The sequence below is a fragment of the Somniosus microcephalus genome, unplaced genomic scaffold (assembly GCF_052327205.1).
Source record: "Somniosus microcephalus isolate GS21.2 unplaced genomic scaffold, FLI_Smic_1.0 unresolved_chr2, whole genome shotgun sequence".
Classification (NCBI taxonomy): domain Eukaryota; kingdom Metazoa; phylum Chordata; class Chondrichthyes; order Squaliformes; family Somniosidae; genus Somniosus; species Somniosus microcephalus.
Window position 1 is genome coordinate 86,995,177 of NW_028225180.1, and position 24,259 is coordinate 87,019,435.

The 24,259-nt window shown below is 53.1% G+C and overlaps 1 protein-coding gene across 1 annotated transcript in view; it reads left to right on the forward strand.

Moving 5' to 3' along the window:
* Positions 1-24,259, forward strand: part of LOC147092958 (alpha-actinin-2) — a 108,497-nt gene that overhangs the window by 54,230 nt on the left and 30,008 nt on the right. Inside the window, exons 2-9 of the mRNA XM_085976291.1 lie at positions 4,962-5,076; positions 6,349-6,468; positions 8,559-8,645; positions 9,102-9,189; positions 16,765-16,843; positions 17,666-17,747; positions 19,973-20,058; positions 22,249-22,341. Of these exons, the coding sequence (XP_085832417.1) occupies positions 4,962-5,076; positions 6,349-6,468; positions 8,559-8,645; positions 9,102-9,189; positions 16,765-16,843; positions 17,666-17,747; positions 19,973-20,058; positions 22,249-22,341 (750 nt within the window). The remainder of the gene's footprint in view (positions 1-4,961; positions 5,077-6,348; positions 6,469-8,558; positions 8,646-9,101; positions 9,190-16,764; positions 16,844-17,665; positions 17,748-19,972; positions 20,059-22,248; positions 22,342-24,259) is intronic.

Below are 24,259 nucleotides of genomic sequence, written 5' to 3' on the forward strand. Positions count from 1 at the left end.
GAGGGGGAGGGAGAGACAGAGGGGGAGGGAGGGAGAGACAGAGGGGGAGGGAGGGAGAGACAGAGGGGGAGGGAGGGAGAGACAGAGGGGAAGGGAGAGACAGAGGGGGAGGGAGAGACAGAGGGGGAGGGAGAGACAGAGGGGGAGGGAGCGAGGGACAGAGAGAGAGGGAGCGAGGGACAGAGAGAGAGGGAGGGAGAGACAGGGGGAGGGAGGGAGAGACAGAGAGAGAGGGAGGGAGAGACAGAGAGAGAGGGAGGGAGAGACAGAGAGAGGGGGAGGGAGAGACAGAGGGGGAGGGAGGGAGAGACAGAGGGGGAGGGAGGGAGAGACAGAGGGAGGGAGGGAGGGAGAGACAGAGGGGGAGAGAGCGAGAGACAGAGGGGGAGGGAGGGAGAGACAGAGGGGGAGGGAGGGAGAGACAGAGGGGGAGGGAGGGAGAGACAGAGGGAGGGAGGGAGGGAGAGACAGAGGGGGAGGGAGGGAGAGACAGAGAGGGAGGGAGGGAGAGACAGAGAGGGAGGGAGGGAGAGAGAGACAGGGAGCGAGAGACAGAGAGGGAGGGAGCGAGAGACAGAGAGGGAGGGAGGGAGGGAGAGACAGAGAGGGAGGGAGGGAGGGAGAGACAGAGAGGGCGGGAGGGAGAGACAGAGAGGGCGGGAGGGAGAGACAGCCAGCGAGAGACAGGGAGCGAGAGACAGAGAGGGAGGGAGCGAGAGACAGAGAGGGAGGGAGCGAGAGACAGAGAGGGGGGGAGCGAGAGACAGAGAGGGAGGGAGCGAGAGAGGGAGGGAGCGAGAGAGACAGCGAGCGAGGGAGCGAGAGAGAGAGATCCTCGTGTGGGGAGGGTGTGTGTGAGTGAGTGTGAGAGTATATGTGTGTGTGTGGGGGAGTCGGTAAGGCCTGTGCGAGCCGGGCCAGGGAAGCTGATCTGGGACCTCACGGTTATAATTACACCCAGCAGCAATTCCATCGGCCTCTGCCCACCATGACCTAATCGTCAAGTAAAACCTTAAAAGCAGGAGCCAGCAGGTAGAGGAGAAGCTGAGGTGGCTGTAACTGGAGAGGGCGGCAGGAGATATCTTCAGCAACTTTGCGAGGGACGGGAGGTCAGCGGGGTGGTGGTGTGGGGGGGGAGAGAGCGGGCGGTGAAAGAGGAGGATTACATTACCGGAATGCCTCTCACTTTCTTTAGATCAGTCCGTTCAATTTGTCCTGATTAATTATTTCCTTGCATTCGCTCCCCTGTCTTGCAGTGCTGCGATCAGCGAGATCCTCGCATGATACAGAACAGTAGGAGGCCATTCGGCCCATCGTGCCTGTGCCGGCTCTTTGAAAGAGCTCTCCAATTAGTCAAACGCCCTCCCCCACCCGCGTAACATTATAGGGAAAGCGCGGGGTGGGGGGGTGGCGGGGAGTGGGACTAAGTGGATTGCTCTCCGAAAGAGAGCGCAGACGCGATGGGCCGAAGGGCCTCCTTTCCGTTGCTGTCCTGTTCTGTGATGCTCAAACCCAGCAAAATTCACTCTCCAAGTACGTGTCCAGTTGCCTTTTGAACGTTCCTACCAATTGTGATTCCACCGCCCTTTCAGGTAGCGCGTTCTTAAGAACCCTCTGTGTGAAATAATGTCTCCCCATCTCCCCCTCTGGTCCTTTTACCGATTATCTTCAATCTGTGTCATAGAGTCATAGAGTTTTACAGCACAGAAAGAGGCCCTTCGGCCCATCGTGTCTGCGCCGCCCATCCATCCCTGTCCAGTCTAATCCCATTTTCCAGCATTTGGTCCATAGCCTTGTATGCAATGGCATTTCAAGTGCTCATCCAAATGCTTCTTGAATGTTGTGAGGGTTCCTGCCTCTACCACCCTTTCAGGCATTGAGTTCCACATTCCAACCACCCTCTGGGTGAAGAAGTTCCTCCTCAAATCCCCTCTAAATCTCCTGCCCCTTACCCTGAATCTATGCCCCCTTGTTATTGACCCCTCTACTAAGGGGAAAAGTTCCTCTTTATCTACCCTATCTATGCCCCTCATCATTTTGTACACCTCAATCAGGTCCCCCCTCAGCCTTCTTTGCTCCAAGGAAAACAACCCCAGCCTGTCCAGCCTCTCTTCATAGCTGAGGCGCTCCATCCCAGGTAACATCCTGGTGAATCTTCTCTGCACCCTCTCCAAAGCAATCACATCCTTCCTATAGTGAGGCGACCAGAACTGCACACAGTACTCCAGCTGTGGCCTAACTAGCGTTTTGTACAGCTCCATCATAACCTCCCTGCTCTTATATTCTATGCCTCGGCTAATGAAGGCAAGTATCCCATATGCCTTTTTAACCACCTTATCTACCTGTTCCGCTGCCTTCAGGGATCTATGTACATGTACACCAAGGTCCCTCTGACCCTCTGTACTTCCTAGGGTCCCACCACTCATTGTGTATTCCCTCTGGTTACCGACCCTCCTGCCACTGGAAACACTTTCTCCTTATTTACTCTTATCAAAACCCCCCTCGTAATTTTGAACGCCTCAATTAAATCTCCCCTTAACCTTCTCTGCTCTAAGGAGAACAATCCCAGCTTCTCCAATGGGGAGAGGGAGGGGGTGGGGGGGGGGGGGGCGGGCGGTCAGGAAGGAATTGATGCAGTGTTAGCAAATACCTGCATTGCCCTCACCAAGATCGGATGATGTTTCTGAAGGGTAACTAGATTTAGCTGCACCTTCTGCCATTGGTGATCCCCCCTCGCTCCTCCCCTCAGCCACAACCCGTCTAAATTTGGCCGCGTGTTTGAGACGGCGGAGTGATGTAGGCAGCTGTCACCTGTGCAGGACTCTCATTTCACGCTCATTGGGTTTCTGAATATCATGTCCCAGACATATGATGTCAGGGTGCGATTGGGAAGGAGAGGGTGAGCCAGGGCTGTGGGGGGAGGACAGCTTACGTTTTTCAGGGGGTCCCTGAGAAGTCGAGGACCAAAACCTGCTCCGCAGCCCTCCACCATCTGTCGGCCATGGCTCAGTGGGTCGTACTGTCTCTCTCTCTCTCTCCTCCGAGGGCAGAAGGGCGTGGGTTCGAGCCCCATAATCCAAGTCAATACTCGCAGTGCCAGTACTGAGGGAGCGCCACACTCTACTCAGTACTGCTCCTCCGACAGTGCGGCACTCCCTCAGTACTGCCCCTCCGACAGTGCGGCGCTCCCTCAGTACTTCCCCTCCGACAGTGCGGCGCTCCCTCAGTACTGCCCCTCCGACAGTGCAGCGCTCCCTCGGTACTGCCCCTCCGACAGTGCGGCGCTCCCTCAGTACTGCCCCTCCGACAGTGCAGCGCTCCCTCAGTACTGCCCCTCCGACAGTGCGGCACTCCCTCAGTACCGCCCCTCCGACAGTGCAGCGCTCCCTCGGTGCTGCCCCTCCGACAGTGCGGCGCTCCCTCAGTACTGCCCCTCCGACAGTGCGGCGCTCCCTCAGTACTGCCCCTCCGACAGTGCGGCACTCCCTCAGTACCGCCCCTCCGACAATGCGGCGCTCCCTCAGTACTGCCCCTCCGACAGTGCGGCGCTCCCTCAGTACTGCCCCTCCGACAGTGCGGCACTCCCTCAGTACCGCCCCTCCGACAATGCGGCGCTCCCTCAGTACTGGCACCAGGAGTGTGGGCCTGCATTATAGTGCCCAAGTCCCTGGAGTGGGACTCGAACCCACGACCTTCTGACTCAGAGGCGAGAGAGAGACAGAGAGAGAAAGAGACAGAGAGAGAAAGAGACAGAGAGAGCGAGAGAGAGAGAGAGAGACAGCCTGTAGTACCAAATGGGACAGGATGTGGAACGGGAGCCATTCCCAGGGTGCACTGGAGTTTTGTCGGGTAATGTCTTGGTAAATCCCCCCCAGCCCCATCACCCTTCCAGAAGGTGCGGCCCCTAACTGTGTAGAGTTCCATGGACCCTGGTTGGATCCCAAAGCCTTGCTCAGGTGGGTGTTCTTCATATGTGACTCGAGGCAGCTATTCCACTGTGAGAGGCACTATAGGGGGCGGCCACAGTGTGAGGGAGGGGCTGGGGGGGGGCGCCTGGGCCGTAGAGCCTGTTATTCACACTTGCTCCACAGGTGGCGCTCTAGCCTCTCCCAGCCTGTTACAACCAACAATCCCTCCAACCAATCACAGACCAGGCAACGATGGATTGACTCATGTGCACTTCCTGTAAGTGTCACACTTACTTCCTGTAACGCTCTCCCCGTCACACCTAACTGCGCCTTCCAGCCCCTGCAAACCTCCGAAATCTCCGCGCTCCTCCAATTCTGGCCTCTTGCGCATCCCCCGATTTCCATCGCTCCACCATTGGCGGCCGTGCCTTCAGCCACCTGGGCCCTGAGCTCTGGAATTCCCTCCCTAAACCTCTCCGCCTCTCTCTCCTCCTTTAAGACACCCCTTAAAACCGACCTCTGCGACCCAGCTTTTGGTCACCTGTCCCTAATATCGCCTGTGTCAAATTTTGGCTGGTTAAGCGATGTTAAAGGGCGCTACAGAAATGCAGGTGGTTGTTGGAGTCTCAAAATTTGGCTTGAGCCGGTGCGAGGTGGATCCAGGAATAAACCATCTCGTGAGGAGGGTTGAGAGACTGTGGGGATGCAGTGCAAGGGGTGATTGATGTTGACTTGGGAGCAGTGACGGTGTTGAGAAATACGGTGTGAGGATATTGGAAGGGGGGTGGGGGATTGGGGAATTGGACAGAGCACCGATAAAGCAGGGCGGCAGCAACAACTTCTGCGCAAGAGGCCAGAATCGGAGGAGCGCGGAGATCTCGGGAGGGTTGTAGGGGGCTGGAGGAGGTGACAGAGATAGGGAGGGGGGGTGGGCGGATGAGGAGGCCACGGAGGGATTGGAACGCGAGGATGGAGAATTTTAAGATGGAGGCGTTGCCAGACTGGGAGCCAGTGTGTCGAATGCGTCCCTAAGTTTTTCCGTTACCATTTCAGACCTTCACAGCTTGGTGTAACTCGCACTTAAGGAAGGCCGGAACTCAGATCGAGAACATCGAGGATGATTTTCGGAATGGCCTTAAACTCATGCTGCTCCTGGAGGTCATTTCAGGTGAGCCTGTCTTTTGTCCAGGGTCTCGGAGACTCCCCTTACACCTACCTCGCTCGCACTCCCAGAGCAGGCTTTGAGGTCAAGCCTGTTACACAGGAACAGGAGGAGGCCCATTCAGCCCCTCGAGCCTGTTAGACAGGAACAGGAGGAGGCCCATTCAGCCCCCTTGAGCCTGTTACACAGGAACAGGAGGAGGCCCATTCAGCCCCCTCGAGCCTGTTAGACAGGAACAGGAGGAGGCCCATTCAGCCCCCTTGAGCCTGTTACACAGGAACAGGAGGAGGCCCATTCAGCCCCCTCGAGCCTGTGACACAGGAACAGGAGGAGGCCCATTCAGTCCCCTCGAGCCTGTTACACAGGAACAGGAGGAGGCCCATTCAGCCCCTCGAGCCTGTTACACAGGAACAGGAGGAGGCCATTCAGCCCCTCGAGCCTGTTACATAGGAACAGGAGGAGGCCATTCAGCCCCTCGAGCCTGTTACACAGGAACAGGAGGAGGCCATTCAGCCCCCTCGAGCCTGTTACACAGGAACAGGAGGAGGCCATTCAGCCCCTCGAGCCTGTTACACAGGAACAGGAGGAGGCCATTCAGCCCCTCGAGCCTGTTACACCATTCAGTGAGATCGCGGGTGATCTGTATCTCAACTCCATCGACCCGCCTTGGTTCCGTAACCCTCAATACCCGGACCCAACAGAAATCGATCAATCACAGTTTTGATATTTCCAATTGACCCCCAGCCTCGACAGCTTTTTTGGGGAGAGAGTTCCAGATTTCCGCCACCCTTTGTGTGAAGAAGTGCTTCCTGACATCACCCCTGAACGGCCTGGCTCTAATTTGAAGGTTCTGCCCCCTTGTTCTGGACTCCCCCCACCAGAGGAAATAGTTTCTCTCTCTCTCGACCCGATCGAATCCTTTAATCATCCTAAACACCTCGATCAGACCACCCCTTAATCTTCTAAACTCCAGGGAATACAAGCCCAGTCTGTGCGACCCATCCTCGTAATTTAACCCTTTTAGTCCCGGGTATCGTTCTGGTGAATCTGCGCTTCTCCCCCTCCAAGGCGCGGGGCCCAGAACTGAAGGTGGTTACTTCAGATTGGAGTCTCCCACTCGTAATTTAACCCTCTAATCGCTGGGGAGAGGGGAGGGTTCTGCTCTGGGGGGGTGGGAGGAGGCGGGTGCCATGTTTGGGAGGGCCGGCGGGGCGGGGGGTGCGAGGGAGGAAGAATTGCCCGTGTTTTTCACCGAGGATAACTCGGTTTCTGTTGCAGGCGAGCGGCTCCCCAAGCCCGACAAGGGCAAGATGCGTTTTCACAAGATCGCCAATGTCAACAAGGCGCTGGACTACATCTCCAGCAAGGGAGTGAAGCTGGTCTCCATCGGAGCCGAGGGTGAGTCGTGCAAAGCGTCCCCTTCACTCGCGTACGAAAGGAGCTCGCACCACCAGCCCCCCCCCCACAGCTTTCGCGCGCGCGAGCCTAGTGGCGACGGCTATTCGACTGTGTGAAGCATCACGTTCTCCCGCCACAGCCCAGTGGTACTGAGGCTAATTATAGTTTCTCCCCCCAATCTTCCCCCACTCCCTCCCTCCTTCCCCCCGCCCCCCCCCACCCCGCCGGCTCTAACTAGACACCAACCAGGATGGTACATGGGGCTACCCCCCCTCCCCTCAGCCCGTGAGCCTCAGTACCACACTGGCTGGGTTTGGGAGCTATCGCGAACTGCCAGTCTTTGCTTCTCCCGTCTCTAACGAGTATCCCTGAGCCTCACGTTGATGCGTGACCCCCCTCACTGTGACTGAGAGCGAGGGGGGCCCTCTAGCAAGCCAACGATTAATGACCTGGATCAAGAATGCTGAGGGGGCAACGAGACTTTAGAGTAAAAATAAATTATCAACGGAATAATATTCCAGTGTTGACGATCCTATAAATATTGGCCTGGTGAGAAATTATTGAACCAGCTCTAGAAGGGTCGGGACAGAGGCTTCAGTAGGGTGCCAAACTCCGCCCTGCCCATCACTAGCTCCACCCCGTGCCTTGTTGGCTCCACCTCCTCCCTCACTGACTCCACCCATCCCTCACTGGCCACGCCTCACCCTCACTAGCTTCGCCTCTTCGCCCATACAAACTCCGCCCCTCACTCATTAGCTCCACCCCCCTCCTCTCTCTAACTCCGCCTGCTCCCCTCGCTAACTCCGCCCCTCCCCTCACTAACTCCACCCCTTCACTCACTAGTCCCGCCACTTCCCTCAGTAACTCCACCCCTCACTCACTAGCCCCCCCACCCCTCACTAACTCCGCCTCCTCCCCTCACTAGCCCCGCCCCTCCCCTCACTAACCCCGCCACTCCCATCACTAGTCCCACCCCTCCCCTCACTAACTCCGCCCCCTCCCCTCACTAACCCCGCCACTCCCCTCACTAGTCCCACCCCTCCCCTCACTAACTCCGCCTCCTCCCCTCACTAACCCCGCCACTCCCCTCACTAGTCCCACCCCTCCCCTCACTAACTCCGCCTCCTCCCCTCACTAGCCCCGCCCCTCCCCTCTCTAACCCCGCCACTCCCCATCACTAGTCCCACCCCTCCCCTCACTAACTCCGCCCCCTCCCCTCACTAACCCCGCCACTCCCCTCACTAGTCCCACCCCTCCCCTCACTAACTCCGCCCCCTCCCCTCACTAACCCCGCCACTCCCCTCACTAGTCCCACCCCTCCCCTCACTAACTCCGCCCCCTCCCCTCACTAACCCCGCCACTCCCATCACTAGTCCCACCCCTCCCCTCACTAACTCCGCCCCCTCCCCTCACTAACCCCGCCACTCCCATCACTAGTCCCACCCCTCCCCTCACTAACTCTGCCCCCTCCCCTCACTAACCCCACCATTCCCCTCACTAGCCCCGCCCCTCCCCTCACTAACCCGCCACTCCCCTCACTAGTCCCACCCCTCCCCTCACTAACCCCGCCACTCCCATCACTAGTCCCGCCCCCTCCCCTCACTAACTCCGCCTCCTCCCCTCAATAGCCTCGCCCCTCCCCTCACTAGTCCCACCCCTCCCCTCACTAACTCCGCCCCCTCCCCTCACTAACCCCGCCACTCCCCTCACTAGTCCCACCACTCCCCTCACTAGTCCCACCCCGCCCCTCACTAACTCCGCCTCCTCCCCCTCACTAGCCCCGCCCCTCCCCAGTCCCCACCCCTCCCCTCACTAACTCCGACTCCTCCCCTCACTAACCCCGCCACTCCCCTCACTAGTCCCGCCCCTCCCCTCACTAACTCCGCCTCCTCCCCTCACTAACCCCGCCCCTCACTCACTAGTCCCGCCACTTCCCTCAGTAACTCCACCCCTCACTCACTAGCCCTGCCCCCTTCCCTCACTAACTCCGCCCCTCACTCACTAGCTCCGCGCCCTCCCCTCACTAACCCCGCCTCATCCCCTCACAAACCCCGCCCCTCCCCTCACTAACTCCGCCTCTTTTTGTGCAGAAATCGTGGATGGGAATTTGAAGATGACTCTGGGGATGATCTGGACCATCATTCTACGCTTCGCAATTCAGGACATCTCTGTGGAAGGTGAGCCTGGCGGCCGTGTCGGATTGTAACCCCTCAGCGATTGGTTGTAATTGGAGGGCAGTGATTGGATATAATCTGGGGGGACTACGAAGGGACGGGGAGGGGTGGGGGGCGGTTTGAATTGACACCTCTGGCTCCGAGGGCTGAGCAGTGTCCAGCGTCCTCAGTTCAATGTCTCATCCGAAAGGCATGCGTCTCCGACAGTGCAGCACTCCCTCTGTGGGAGCGTCGGGCCTAGACGAGGGGCTCAAGTGGGGCTCGAACCCACGACCTTGGATGGGAGAGCGATACCGACTGAGCCAAGCTGAGTAGGTTGGAATGTCTCCTCCGGCTCAGGAAAGCCTAATTTGGAATCTTCGGCGGCCGAGGTTACGGATAAAGAGACCTACACACTCGGGCTGTAGAGTGCGGAATCCCGGTTGACCTATCTCCTGTGACCTATGACCTGTATTTCAGAAACATCGGCCAAGGAAGGGTTACTGCTGTGGTGCCAGAGGAAAACGGCTCCGTACCGGAATGTAAATGTACAGAACTTCCACATCAGGTGAGGGGCAATTCAGCGGGATCTCAGGTCCCCCATCTCCCAGGCCAGTGGTCGACAGCGGTGAAGCCTCTCGGGATTCTGACAGGGATCCGAGCCGGGCGAAACTGGCACAGGTCCCTGGTGGTGAAGGCTTCAAATCCCAGGGGACACCAGTTAAGAAACAGAGGTTCATGGAGGTGGGGTTGAGGGATATGGGGAGAAGGTGGGTAGGTGGGGTTGAGAGATATGGGGAGAAGGTGGGTAGGTGGGGTTGATATGGGGAGAAGGTGGGTCGGTGGGGTTGAGGGATATGGGGAGAAAGTGGGGTTGAGGGATATGGGGAGAAGGTGGGGTTGGGGGATATGGGGAGAAGGTGGGTAGGTGGGTTTGGGGGATATGGGGAGAAGGTGGGTAGGTGGGGTTGAGGGATATGGGGAGAAGGTGGGGTTGAGGGATATGGGGAGAAGGTGGGGTTGGGGGATATGGGGAGAAGGTGGGTAGGTGGGGTTGAGGGATATGGGGACAAGGTGGGGTTGGGGGATATGGGGAGAAGGTGGGTTGGTGGGGTTGAGGGATATGGGGAGAAGGTGGGGTTGGGGGATATGGGGAGAAGGTGGGTAGGTGGGGTTGAGGGATATGGGGAGAAGGTGAGTAGGTGGGGTTGAGGGATATGGGGAGAAGGTGGGTAGGTGGGGTTGAGGGATATGGGGAGAAGGTGAGTAGGTGGGGTTGAGGGATATGGGGAGAAGGTGAGTAGGTGGGGTTGAGGGATATGGGGAGAAGGTGGGTAGGTGGGGTTGAGGGATATGGGGAGAAGGTGGGTAGGTGGGGTTGAGGGATATGGGGAGAAGGTGAGTAGGTGGGGTTGAGGGATATGGGGAGAAGGTGGGTAGGTGGGGTTGAGGGATATGGGGAGAAGGTGAGTAGGTGGGGTTGAGGGATATGGGGAGAAGGTGGGTAGGTGGGGTTGAGGGATATGGGGAGAAGGTGAGTAGGTGGGGTTGAGGGATATGGGGAGAAGGTGGGTAGGTGGGGTTGAGGGATATGGGGAGAAGGTGGGTAGGTGGGGTTGAGGGATATGGGGAGAAGGTGAGTAGGTGGGGTTGAGGGATATGGGGAGAAGGTGGGTGGGGTTGGGGGATAGCGGGAGGGTGGGTGGGTGGGATTGGGGGATATGGGGAGTGGGTGGGTGGGGTTGAGGCATAGGGGGAGGAGGTGGGTGGGGTTGGATATGGGGAGAAGGTGGGTGGGGTTGGGGGATGGGGGGGAGGAGGTGGTTGGGGGATAGGGGGAGGAGGTGGGTGGGTGGGATTGGGGGTATGGGGAGGAGGTGGGTGGGTGGTGTTGGGGGATAGCAGGAGGGTGGGTGGGTGAGATTGGGGGATATGGGGAGAAGGTGGGTGGGTGGGGTTGAGGGATATGGGGAGAAGGTGGGTGGGGTTGAGGGATATGGGGAGAAGGTGGGTGGGTGGGGTTGGGGGATATGGGGAGAAGGTGGGTGGGTGGGGTTGGGGGATATGGGGAGAAGGTGGGTCGGTGGGGTTGGGGGATATGGGGAGAAGGTGGGTGGGTGGGGTTTGGGGATATGGGGAGAAGGTGGGTGGGTGGGGTTTGGGGATATGGGGAGAAGGTGGGTAGGTGGGGTTGGGGGATATGGGGAGAAGGTGGGTAGGTGGGTTTGGGGGATATGCGGAGAAGGTGGGTGGGTGGGGTTGGGGAGAAGGTGGGTGGGGTTGGGGGGATATGGGGAGTAGGTGGGTGAAATAAAGAATAGATTTGCCTTTCTAATCTAGGCTTTATTAACTTAAAAATCCTGTAGCACATCTTCAACACCCAGTCCCAACTAAAGGCTGGAAAGAACTGAATTTAAGATGGCCACCACAAATCACATGACATCAACTACCAATGAGATTACAGCATATATCCCAAGGCAGGAAACAAACAACCAATCACAATACTTCTTACTAAACATAAAGAATAATCACCACATTCACCCCTCCTTTTAAAATATACTCCAACCTAAATAACCTTTACAATTTATAATTAATTATTTACAACTAAAACTATGCACAGACAAAATAAAACTATTCAACATGACACAATACTAAGTAAGCAACAACAAATAGTAACATTGCACATAAGTATTAAGTATCTCTCAACTAAAACAATATAATATAATATTTCAACAATTTTAAAACATTACTATCAATTTAAAAGTCCATTTTCAATCGGTCGACCGGATATCTTGTTCGTGTCGACCTTCTTAACCCTGGTGAAATTCCTTGCCCTCCCACACCAGGAGACACAGAAGTATCTTCTGCAGGAAGGCTATCCATATCCTGATTTTCAACGGTTTCCGGATTAGAAATCCCATCAGGAGGTAAACTGGGACGGTCATGAACATCCATCGAGGGCTGACTAATAGAAGTATAATTATCTGCAGTCGGATTGGAAATATTCGTAGTATCTGTAACAGCATCCACATTATCTGAATCATGACTATTGTTAATATCCTCAGAAGAGGGCTGGCCACCACAAGGAGCCAAGTCTATAATTGAAACGGTACTTTCTTTCCCATCTTGGAATCGAATATGAGCATATTGGGAATTTGCCTCCAACAGCTCCACCTCCTCCACTAAAGGATCATATTTTGACAATCTAACATGGCGTCGAAGCAGCACAGGTCCCTGCATAGTAAGCCATGAAGGTACCGAATATCCCGTAGTAGATCTCCGCGGATAGTTAAAGAGCCTTTCATGGGGGGTCACATTAGTAGCCGTTGAAAGCAATGATCTAATGGAATGCAGGGCATCAGGCAGTACCATTTCCCACTGTGTATTCTTAAGGTTCCGGGATGTCAAAGCCAACATAACTGCCTTCCAGATCACCCCATTGTATCGTTCGCACTGTCCATTACCCTGGGGATTATACGGGGTAGTTCTGCTAGTAGAAATTCCCCGACTCTGAAGGTATTCCTTCAACTGGGAAGACATAAAAGAACTTCCCTGATCCGAATGGATATACGCAGGCATCCCAAAGATGACAAAAAGTTGAGTCAGACATTTGATAACTGTAGCAGCTGATACATCTGCGCAAGGAAAAGCAAAAGGGAACCTTGAAAACTCATCCACAACAGTAAATATATATCGGTTTTGAGTAGTTGAAGGAAGAGGCCCCTTAAAATCGACGCTCAAACGTTCAAAAGGAGAAGTAGCCTTTATAAGATGAGCTCGTTGAGGCTTAAAGAAATTCGGTTTACACCGAGCACAGATAGAACATGATGAAGTCATCCGCTTGACGTCTTCAACTGAAAAGGGCAAATTCTTACTGCGTACGAAGTGTATCATCCTCGTAACCCCAGGATGGCATAAGGCATTGTGAAGATTAATAAGCGTATCTCCGTGAATCACAGAACAATAAGCCCTCGACAGCGCATCAGCAGCAACATTATCCTTCTCCGGACGATAAACTATATCAAAATGGTAACATGCCAACTCAATCCTCCACCTCATTATTTTATCATTCTTAATCTTTCCAAAATGTTTGACATCAAACATAAAGGACACAGACTTTTGATCAGTTACCAACGTAAAATGTCGCCCCGATAAATAGTGTCTCCATTTACGCAGTGCTTCTACTATTGCATACGCCTCTTTATTGAAGAATGCCTTTTTTCACTATTGTTCAAGGTACGTGAGAAAAAGGCCACAGGTCTTCCATTTTGGTTCAGAGTAGCCCCAATTGCAAAATCAGAAGCGTCCGTCTCAATCACAAAAGGAACCTGCTCATCAATAGAATGCACAACTGCTCCAAGGATATCCTTTTTAAAATTATCAAAACACGTCCTGGCCTCCCATGATAGAGGATATGTCGTAACCCGAATAAGAGGCCGGATCTTCTGTGAAAAATTTGCAATCCAATTAGAATAGTAAGAAAACAGTCCAACAACTCGTTGCAAAGCCTTAGAATTAGTAGGACAAGGTAAATCAATCAATGGTCGCAGACGTTCTGGGTCTGGTTTAATCTTGTTTCCCGAGATAATGTACCCCAGTAGATTTACCTCAGTGGTCGAAAAGGTACACTTCTCTTTATTGAAAGTTAAACCAACTTTTTCTGCAGCTTGAAGGAATCTTTCTAAATTAGAATCATGCTCCACCCTTGATTTGCCACACACCGTGATGTCATCTAAGTATGAAAAGGTGTCAGAGAGAGAGTTATCACTTATAAAAGCATCCATTGCCCGTTGAAAACAAGCAACACCATTAGTAACACCAAATGGTATTCGGCAAAACTGATACAGCTTTCCACCAGCCTCAAAGGCCGTATATGGTTGATCCTTCTTAACAATAGGAATCTGATGATAAGCACTCTTTAGGTCAATGGTGCTAAAAACCTTATACTGAGATACTTTATTGATAAGCTCATCAATCTTAGGCAAAGGGTACGCATCTAATTGAGTATACCTATTAATAGTTTGGGAATAGCCTATCACCATTCGTTTCTTATGTCTCTCGTTAGTCGTGACAACTACCTGTGCCCGCCAAGGCGAACAACTAGGTTCAATGATTCCTTCCAATAAGAGACGTTGAACTTCAGAATTAATAAATTCTCTATCCTGACTGCTATACCTTCTTGACTTGGTAGCAATTGGCTTACAATCCGGCATCAAATTGGAAAAAAGTGATAATGGAGAAATGGATAAAGAGGTTAATCCACAAATAGATAAAGGTGGCTTAGTCCCTCCAAATGAAAGACTGAGAGACTCGTGTAACTGAAGCACATCATGACCAATCAAAATATCCACACAGAGATTAGGCAAAACAGATAGGCGTATATCAGTATACGTATTACCTAGAAGAATCAATTTCACAAGGCAACAACCAGCTACTTGTGAAGTGAGAGTCGTCTGAGCCATAGACACCTGATAGGAAACAGACGAAATTTTCAAATGCTTCTCCTTTGCAAACTGAAGACTTATAAAACTCTCGGTACTGCCCGTATCCATAAGGGCCTTCACTTCCAACCCATTAACTTGGGCCGTAACTATAGCTTTGTTTAGGCCATGAGCAAATGCAGCAGAAATTGATGCAATAAATGCCCTATCTAAAGGCTGAATAGTCACAGAGGTAATTGAACCTGATGATTTACACACACGTGCGTAATGACCTCTCTTGCCGCATTTACTACACACAGCCTCCCGAGCAGGACACTTCAGACGAGGGTGCCGGACATTCCCACAAAAATAACACTTCTGAATCCTAGAGGCAACAGCCGCTGAAGTAGAAACTGTTTCAGAATCTAGTAAACCACTCCTATTAAGTCCACATAATTCCTTTTCATCCGGAACTGCCGAAACCACAGTCACAGGCCGATTAAAAAGAGCATAAGAATCCGAACTTCTCTGAGCCACATCCAATGTAGAAGCTTGCTCAAAAGCACTCTTAAGATCCAAAGTCTTATTTTCTAACAACCGCTGACGAATTGATCTAGACAGTAATCCATTAATAAAAGCATCCCGTACCGATTCTTCCTTATATTCTTCAGCCGTCACGGCCTTATAATTACAGTTAACACTAAGGCACTGAAGTGCTTGTAAATAAGTATCCAAAGATTCTCCCACCTGCTGCCTACGGGCAGATAGAAGGTGACGTGCAAATACCTCATTCTTTGGTTTAACAAAAATCTTTTCCAATGTAGAAATAGCCACTTCGTAAGTTTTACAGTCCAAAATATACTTATACACATCCGGAGCAATGTAGTTGATCAGCATATTCAGCTTATTTAGAGACTCTTGATCCAACACGCCCAAAAAGTTTTTAAATGTACAATACCAGTGTTTCCATTTATCATCCACTCCTGCAGAATTAGGGTCAGCATTGAATCGTTCTGGTTGAAGATATCGCTCCATTCTGACATAAAGTTAATAAATAGAAATAAAGAATAGATTTGCCTTTCTAATCTAGGCTTTATTAACTTAAAAATCCGGTAGCACATCTTCAACACCCAGTCCCAACTAAAGGCTGGAAAGAACTGAATTTAAGATGGCCACCACAAATCACATGACATCAACTACCAATGAGATTACAGCATATATCCCAAGGCAGGAAACAAACAACCAATCACAATACTTCTTACTAAACATAAAGAATAATCACCACAGTGGGTTTGGGGGATATGGAGAGAAGGTGGGTGGGGTTGGGGAGAAGGTGGGTGGGTGGGGTTGGGGAGAAGGTGGGTGGGTGGGGTTGGGGAGAAGGTAGGTGGGTGGGGTTGGGGGATTGGGGAGGAGGTGGGGTTGGGGGGATCGGCAGAGGAGATGGGTGGGTGGGATTGGGGAGAAGGTGGGTGGGGTTGGGGGATAGGGGAGGAGGTGGGTGGGTGGGGTTGGGGAGGAGGTGGGTGGGTGGGGTTGGGGAGAAGGTGGGTGGGGTTGGGGGATAGGGGAGGAGGTGGGTGGGTGGGATGGGGAGAAGGTGGGTGGTTGGGGGATCGGGGAGGAGGTGGGTGGGTGGGGTTGGGGAGAAGGTGGGTTTGGGGGATATGGGGAGAAGGTGGGTGGGTGGGGTTGAGGGATATGGGGAGAAGGTGGGTGGGTGGGATTGGGGGACATGGGGAGAAGGTGGGTGGGTGGGGTTGAGGGATATGGGGAGAAGGTGGGTGGGTGAGGTTGGGGGATAGGGGAGGAGGTGGGTGGGTGGGGTTGGGGAGAAGGTGGGTGGGTGAGGTTGGGGGATAGGGGAGGAGATGGGTGGGTGGGATTGGGGAGAAGGTGGGTGGGTGGGGTTGGGGGATCAGCGGAGGAGATGGGTGGGTGGGATTGGGGAGAAGGTGGGTGGGGTTGGGGGATAGGGGAGGAGGTGGGTGGGTGGGGTTGGGGAGGAGGTGGGTGGGTGGGGTTGGGGAGAAGGTGGGTAGGTGGGTTTGGGGGATATGGGGAGAAGGTGGGTAGGTGGGGTTGAGGGATATGGGGAGAAGGTGGGTGGGTGGGATTGGGGGACATGGGGAGAAGGTGGGTGGGTGGGGTTGAGGGATATGGGGAGGAGATGGGTGGGTGGGATTGGGGAGAAGGTGGGTGGGTGGGGTTGGGGGATCAGCGGAGGAGATGGGTGGGTGGGATTGGGGAGAAGGTGGGTGGGTGGGGTTGGGGGATCGGCGGAGGAGTTGGGTGGGTGGGGTTGGGGAGAAGGTGGGTGGGTGGGGTTGGGGGATAGGGGGAGGAGGTGGGTGGGTGGGATTGGGGAGAAGGTGGGTGGGTGGGGTTGGGGGATAGGGGGAGGAGGTGGGTGGGTGGGGTTGGGGAGAAGGTGGGTGGGGTTGGGGGATAGGGGGAGGAGGTGGGTGGGTGGGATTGGGGAGAAGGTGGGTGGGTGGGGTTGGGGGATCGGCGGAGGAGATGGGTGGGTGGGGTTACCATGCAGTAAGGAGTGTCAACGTGATGATGATACTTGGAGTAATATCCAGGTAAATGTTAGGCTTGATGAGGAGACGGTTGGTCGGAACCAGTTTGGATAATGGCCAGGTTAGAACGAGCTGCGATTCTCTTATTAACTCTCCTTCTCTTCTCCTGTCTGTGCTCCTCTTCCTGTGTTCCTGTAGCTGGAAGGATGGCCTCGCACTGTGCGCTCTCATCCATAGACACAGGCCCGATCTCATCGATTACTCCAAACTGAGAAAGGTCCTTCATTTTCTGCTCTCCCTGTCTTTGCCTGTCTGCTTTTTGTGGCCTTTGCTAAGAATGAAGGGGTTGGGGTGCTATAGAGCGAGCGGCCGGCGGCCAGTCCAGACTGAGACAGATCGATTCTCGGGCGGGGAAGGGGGATGCGGAGCAAGGGCAGGGGTAACGGAGATGAGGTGCAGGTCAGCCCTGATCGGAGCAGGCGCGAGGGACTGAACGGCCTCCTCCCGTTGCTACATTAGCCTCAATCACTCTTCGGCGTCTCGGACTGGCTACGTTCTGGAGGAAGAGCTGCCTCCGTCTTGAACCAAACGTGCAATGGGATGGCGCGACAAGTAGGATTTTCATTCCTTTGCCAAGCCGGTTAGGCCCACTCCCGCCTGACGGCGGCCATTTTAGGTCTTTCGGTGGATCTTCACCGCCAACAGAGGAATGGCATCGGGGGGTCGAACTCTGACCCCTGACCTCTCCCACTGCCCTGTTTTTTGGGGCTGGACAGAAGTTATACAGCCCAATGGACAACAAGGGGCAGTTGCAGGGCTGCGTTCTGGGGGTATTGGGGAATAAGGGGGTGGGGGAGGGGGTGAGGTGCATTGGAGGTAATTATGGGATGTTGTGGATGCTGGCAGCCATTTTGGGGTTTTTTTATGTGGCAATTAGGAGGCGGGTGTGGTGCTGTGGCTCTCGCCTCCCCCCCCCCCCCCCGTGGGCACAGAGGGCCACCAGAGACTCTCGTATCCCCCGAGCTAGTTAGTCAGTATTGTAGGGTTAGTGAAGAGATGTTTCATCCATTTCTGATCATCCATCCTCTCGCCATTCCAGGATGATCCCATCGGTAACTTAAACCAAGCCTTCGAGGTTGCTGAGAAGTACCTAGATATTCCCAAGATGTTAGATGCTGAAGGTGAGCTCTCTCTCTCTGTCTCTCTCTCTCTCTCTCACTCTCTGTCTCTCACTCTCTGTCTCTCTCTCTCTCTCTCTCTCTGTCTCTCACTCTCTGTCTCTCTCTCTCTCACTCTCTGTCTCTCACTCTCTGTCTCTCTGTCCCTCTCTCTGTCTCTGTCTCTCTCACACTCTCTCTCTCTCTCTGTCTCTCTCTGTCAATTCAATTCAATTCAAATCGCTTTATTGGCATGACAAGGTACATCTTATGTTGCCAAAGCATCGAAAAACATTCATGGTTGTACACAAAAATACAGATCTATCCATACAGTGTACAAACAGATATATCCCTGAGTGTATAAATATACATTCATATAATTTGTATATACTCTTTTCTTATATTTAGTGGTTGTCCCTCTGTTTATGGCAAGCTGTAACGTAGTGTGCCGCTAAGGTTACACAATTTCTCTCTTCCCCTAGTAGGTATGGGAGTTTTTGGTCGTCATTCAAATTTCTGAATTCCGGGCATATTTTTGTGAATTTTGGGTAGAAATTCTCCCTTATGCCCTGATATTTTCTACAAGCTGTGAGGAAGTGCATCTCTGTCTCCACCACTCCCTGGCTGCAGTGAGAGTATATCCTGTCCTCCCTTGGTAGCCGGGTCTGCCTGTGTCTACCTTTTTCGATTGCCAGGCTATGTTCACTAAGTCTGTACATTGTCAAGGTTTTTCTCAGTTTGCTATCCTTTACCATGGTCAGGTAATCAGCTATGTTGTATTGTCTGTTTAGGGCCAAGTAGCATTTGAGTTTGCTTTGGGTTTTTGGTGTTTCTGCCCAATATGACAGATATTTTTCCTTTTGCTTAGCGACGATTGTGTTGGGTCAAATTCTTTGTGTTACGCTGTCACTGTCCTGGGGCTGGTTATTGTTAGTAGTGTTGTAGTTACTTTACTGAGTCCCAGGACTAGTTGACTGAGGGTATTCTTCTTTATGGTCCTCTCTTGGCATTTCAGGGCTTCGTAATGATAGCATTGGGGGTTGCTCATTTCTAGGTGTTTCCAAAATTTGGTGGCTCTTTTTTGGATAGTGATTATTAATGGATATTGGCCTAGTTCTGCCCTCTCTCTGTCTCTCTCTCTCTCTGTCTCTCTCTCTCTCTCTGTCTCTCTCTCTCTGCCTCTCTCTCTGTCTCTCTCTCTGTCTCTCTCTCTGTCTCTCTCTCCGTCTCTCTCTCTGTCTCTCTCTCCCTCTCTCTCTCCCTCTCAATTCAATTCAATTCAATTCAAATTGCTTTATTGGCATGACAAGGTACACCTTATGTTGCCAAAGCACCGAAAAACATGTATGATTGAACACGTAAACGCAGATCTCTCTCTGTCCCTCTCTCTGTCTCTCTCTCTCTCTGTCAGTTCAGTTCAGTTCAAATGCTTTATTGGCATGAAAGTTTACAGAGAACCATATTGCCAAAGCTTACATAGCAAAAAGGTACAGTTTTCCAACATTCTGTAGGTGTCAATCGATTTGACATTTGTTGGGTATATACAATATTACTTTTAAACAATATTAATTTTAAACAGTCTTTCTACTTCATTTGGTACGTTCAATATTAATTTTAAACAGTCTTACTTTTAAACAGTCCTCAGGTTGTGACATGTTGTTACATATTTAGCCCCAAGGTATGGTCTGTCTCCTTCTCCTAGGACTAATCTCAATTTTGACAGATCATCCAATTCCTTGAAATCTGGGGTTGTTTGGCTTAGCTTGCTGTCTCTCTCTCTGTCTCTGTCTCTCTCTCTCTCTCTGTCTCTCTCTCTCTCTCTCTGTGTCTCTCTCTCTCTCTCTCTCTCTGTCTCTCTCTCTCTCTGTCTCTCTCTGTCTCTGTCTCTCTCTCTGTCTCTGTCTCTCTCTGTCTCTATCTGTCTCTCTCTGTCTCTCTTAATCTCTCTCCCTCTCAATCTCTCACTCTCTCAATCTCCCTTTCTCTCGATCGCAATCTCTGACTCTTTCTAACTCACTCTCTCTCTGACTCTTGTTCTCTCTATCTCACTCTCTCTTTCTATCTCACTCTCTGTCGATCTCGCTGCGATGACATCACGGTGGCGCGTGGCACTTTTGCGTTCCCCCAAACCGACGCCATCCGATGGTGGGTGAGGTGAAAAGCGGTGGATCCGGCAGAGATCTCGCGGAACGTCTGTTGACGTTCTTCAGTGGCGTCTCACTGTCCTCGTCTCTTCCCTTTCTCCTCAGACATTGTGAACACACCCAAGCCCGACGAGAAGGCCATCATGACCTACGTGTCTTGCTTCTACCATGCCTTTGCTGGGGCCGAGCAGGTAATGTCCATCAGTGTAGACCATCGAGCTGATCATCGGTTTTAGTGATGTTGGTTGGGGGATATGGGGAGAAGGTGTGTCTGAGGGATATGGTGGGTAGGTGTGTCTGAGGGATATGGTGGGTAGGTGTGTCTGAGGGATATAGGGAGAAGGTGTGTCTGAGGGATATAGGGAGAAGGTGCGACTGAGGGATATGGGGAGAAGGTGCGACTGAGGGATATGGGAAGAAGGTGGGATTGAGGGATATGGGGAGAAGGTGGGATTGAGGGATATGGTGGGTAGGTGGGACTGAGGGATATGGTGGGTAGGTGTGTCAGGGATATGGGGAGAAGGTGCGACTGAGGGATATGGGGAGAAGGTGCGACTGAGGGATATGGGGAGAAGGTGCGACAGGGATATGGGGAGAAGGTGGGATTGAGGGATATGGGGAGAAGGTGGGATTGAGGGATATGGTGGGTAGGTGGGACTGAGGGATATGGTGGGTAGGTGTGTCTGAGGGATATGGGGAGAAGGTGCGACTGAGGGATATGGTGGATAGGTGGGACTGAGGGATATAGGGAGAAGGTGCGACTGAGGGATATGGGGAGAAGGTGTGTCTGAGGGATATAGGGAGAAGGTGCGACTGAGGGATATGGTGGGTAGGTGTGTCTGAGGGATATGGGGAGAAGGTGGGACTGAGGGATATGGGGAGAAGGTGCGACTGAGGGGTATGGGGAGAAGGTGCGACTGAGGGATATGGGGAGAAGGTGGGATTGAGGGATATGGTGGGTAGGTGGGACTGAGGGATATGGTGGGTAGGTGTGTCTGAGGGATATAGGGAGAAGGTGCGACTGAGGGATATGGGGAGAAGGTGGGATTGAGGGATATGGTGGGTAGGTGTGTCTGAGGGATATGGGGAGAAGGTGCGACTGAGGGATATGGGGAGAAGGTGGGATTGAGGGATATGGTGGGTAGGTGTGTCTGAGGGATATAGGGAGAAGGTGCGACTGAGGGATATGGGGAGAAGGTGCGACTGAGGGATATGGGGAGAAGGTGGGATTGAGGGATATGGTGGGTAGGTGGGACTGAGGGATATGGTGGGTAGGTGTGTCTGAGGGATATAGGGAGAAGGTGCGACTGAGGGATATAGGGAGAAGGTGCGACTGAGGGATATGGGGAGAAGGTGCGACTGAGGGATATGGGGAGAAGGTGCGACTGAGGGATATGGTGGGTAGGTGTGTCTGAGGGATATAGGGAGAAGGTGCGACTGAGGGATATGGGGAGAAGGTGCAACTGAGGGATATGGGGAGAAGGTGGGATTGAGGGATATGGTGGGTAGGTGTGTCTGAGGGATATAGGGAGAAGGTGCGACTGAGGGATATGGTGGGTAGGTGGGACTGAGGGATATGGGGAGAAGGTGGGACTGAGGGATATGGGGAGAAGGTGCGACTGAGGGATATGGGGAGAAGGTGGGATTGAGGGATATGGTGGGTAGGTGGGACTGAGGGATATAGGGAGAAGGTGGGACTGAGGGATATGGGGAGAAGATGGGACTGAGGGATATGGGGAGAAGGTGAGGTTGAGGGATATGGTGGGTAGGTGCGACTGAGGGATATGGGGAGAAGGTGGAGTTGGAGGATATGTGGAGAAGGTGGTGGGAGGGATGTGGTGGGTAAGTGGGATTGTGGTGTTGAGGGATATGGCAGGTAGGTGGGATTGGAGGATATGGGGAGAAGGTGGGATTGGGGGATATGGGGAGAAGGTGGGGTTGAGGGCTATGGGGAGAAGGTGGGGTTGAGGGATACGGGGAGAAGGTGGGATTGGGGGATATGGGGAGAAGGTGGGGTTGGGGGATATGGGGAGAAGGTGCGACAGGGATATGGGGAGAAGGTGGGATTGGGGGACATGGGGAGAAGATGGGGTTGGGGGATATGGGGAGAAGGTGGGATTGGGGGATATGGGGAGAAGGTGGGGTTGGGGATACGGGGAGAAGGTGGGGTTGGGGGATATGGGGAGAAGGTGGGGTTGGGGGATGTGGGGAGAAGGTGGGGTTGGGAGATATGGGGAGAAGGTGGGATTGAGGGATATGGGGAGAAGGTGGGGTTGGGGGAGACGGTGGGGGCTAAGATTAATCAATAAGGGACAGGCCTGTTGGGCTGAGCGGCCTTCACCAGTTCCTAATCCTCGTTGTGGATTTGTTTGCTCCCCCAGGCCGAGACCGCTGCCAACAGGATCTGCAAGGTGCTTGCCGTGAATCAGGAGAATGAGAAACTGATGGAAGAGTACGAGAAGCTGGCGAGCGAGGTAGGTGGTGACGAACGGGCAGCTCGCGGCCATCGAGCGTTCCGCGGTAACTGGGGCTGCCATTCCAAACTCAAGTTAGCACAACGTACGGTGTCCCACTCATTGCCCGGGTTCTGAAAGGCACTCAGCTAGACTCCGAATGGGATTCAGTCATAGTTTCAGAAACTGAGTCAAGTACAGGATGCATCAGAACAGGAGGAGGCCATTCAGCCCCTCGAGCCTGTTACACAGGAACAGGAGGAGGCCGTTCAGCCTCTCGAGCCTGTTACACAGGAACAGGAGGAGGCCATTCAGCCCCTCGAGCCTGTTACACAGGAACAGGAGCAGGCCATTCATTCCCTCGAGCCTGTTACACAGGAACAGGAGAGGGCCATTCAGCCCCCTCGAGCCTGTTACACAGGAACAGGAGGAGGCCATTCAGCCCCTCGAGCCTGTTACACAGGAACAGGAGGAGGCCATTCAGCCCCTCGAGCCTGTTACACAGGAACAGGAGGAGGCCATTCAGCCCCCTCGGGCCTGTTACACAGGAACAGGAGGAGGCCATTCAGCCCCCTTGATTGTTACACAGGAACAGGAGGAGGCCATTCAGCCCCTCGAGCCTGTTACACAGGAACAGGAGGAGGCCATTCAGCCCCTCGAGCCTGTTACACAGGAACAGGAGGAGGCCATTCAGCCCCTCGAGCCTGTTACACAGGAACAGGAGGAGGCCATTCAGCCCCTCGAGCCTGTTACACAGGAACAGGAGGAGGCCATTCAGCCCCTCGAGCCTGCTCCACCATTCAGTGAGATCGCGGCTGATCTGTGTCTCATCTCCCATCTACCCGCCTTGGTTCCGTAACCCTTGATGCCGTTACCCAACAAAAAAATCTCTCCATCTCAGTTTTGGAATTTTCAATTGACTCCACAACCTTTTTTGGGGGACAGAGTTCCAGATTTCCACTCCCCTTTGTGTGAAGAAGTGCAGGAAGATATCAATAGACTGGTCAGGTGGGCAGAACAGTGGCAAATGGAATTCAATCCGGAGAAGTCTGAGGTACAGGAAACTTTCGATTCACCGCCATCTAAATAACCGGAAATCTCGGTTAACCGGCAAAATTCAGGAGTAGGTTTTACTTCATATTGTATTTGCCTTCCTCCGTCTGTTGCTGTGCAAGGGTGTGGCTGCAGCTGTTGCTAAGCTACAGAGACGCTTGGAACTTGTGGCCATTGTTCTGAACCTGTTGCTAAGCAACAGGGTTTGTTGCTTTATACGGAGCTCTCAGCTCTCCGTATCTTCTACTATAGCGCTCGGTGATCCGGAATTTTTGATGAACCGGCACCACGTCGGTCCTGTCCGTGCCGGATAAAAAAAAGTTTCCTGTAATGCATTTGGGGAGGGCTAACAAGGAAAGGGAATACTCATTAAATGGTAGGACACTGAGTAGTGTAGAGAAACAAAGGGACCTTGGAGTGCATGTCCACAGATCCCTGAAGGTAGCAGGCCAGGTAGATAAGGTGGTTAAGAAGGCATACGGAATGCTTGCCGTAATTAGCCATGGCATAGAATACAAGAGCAGGGAGGTTATGCTTCAACTGTATAAAACACTAGTTAGGCCGCAGCTGGAGTACTGCGTGCAGTTCTGGTCACCACATTACAGCAAAGATGTGATTGCACTAGAGAGGGTACAGAGCAGATTTCTGAGGATGTTGCCAGGACTGGAGAATTTTAGCTATGAGGAAAGATTGGAGAGGCTGGGGTTGTTTTCCTTGGAACAGAGGAGGCTGAGGGGAGATTTAATTGAGGTGTATAAAATTATGAGGGGCCGAGATGGAGTGGATAGGAAGGACCTACTTCCCCTTAGCAGAGAGGTCAATAACCAGGGAGCACAGATTTAAAGTCATTGGTGGAAGGATTTGAGAGGAGTTGAGGGGAAATGTT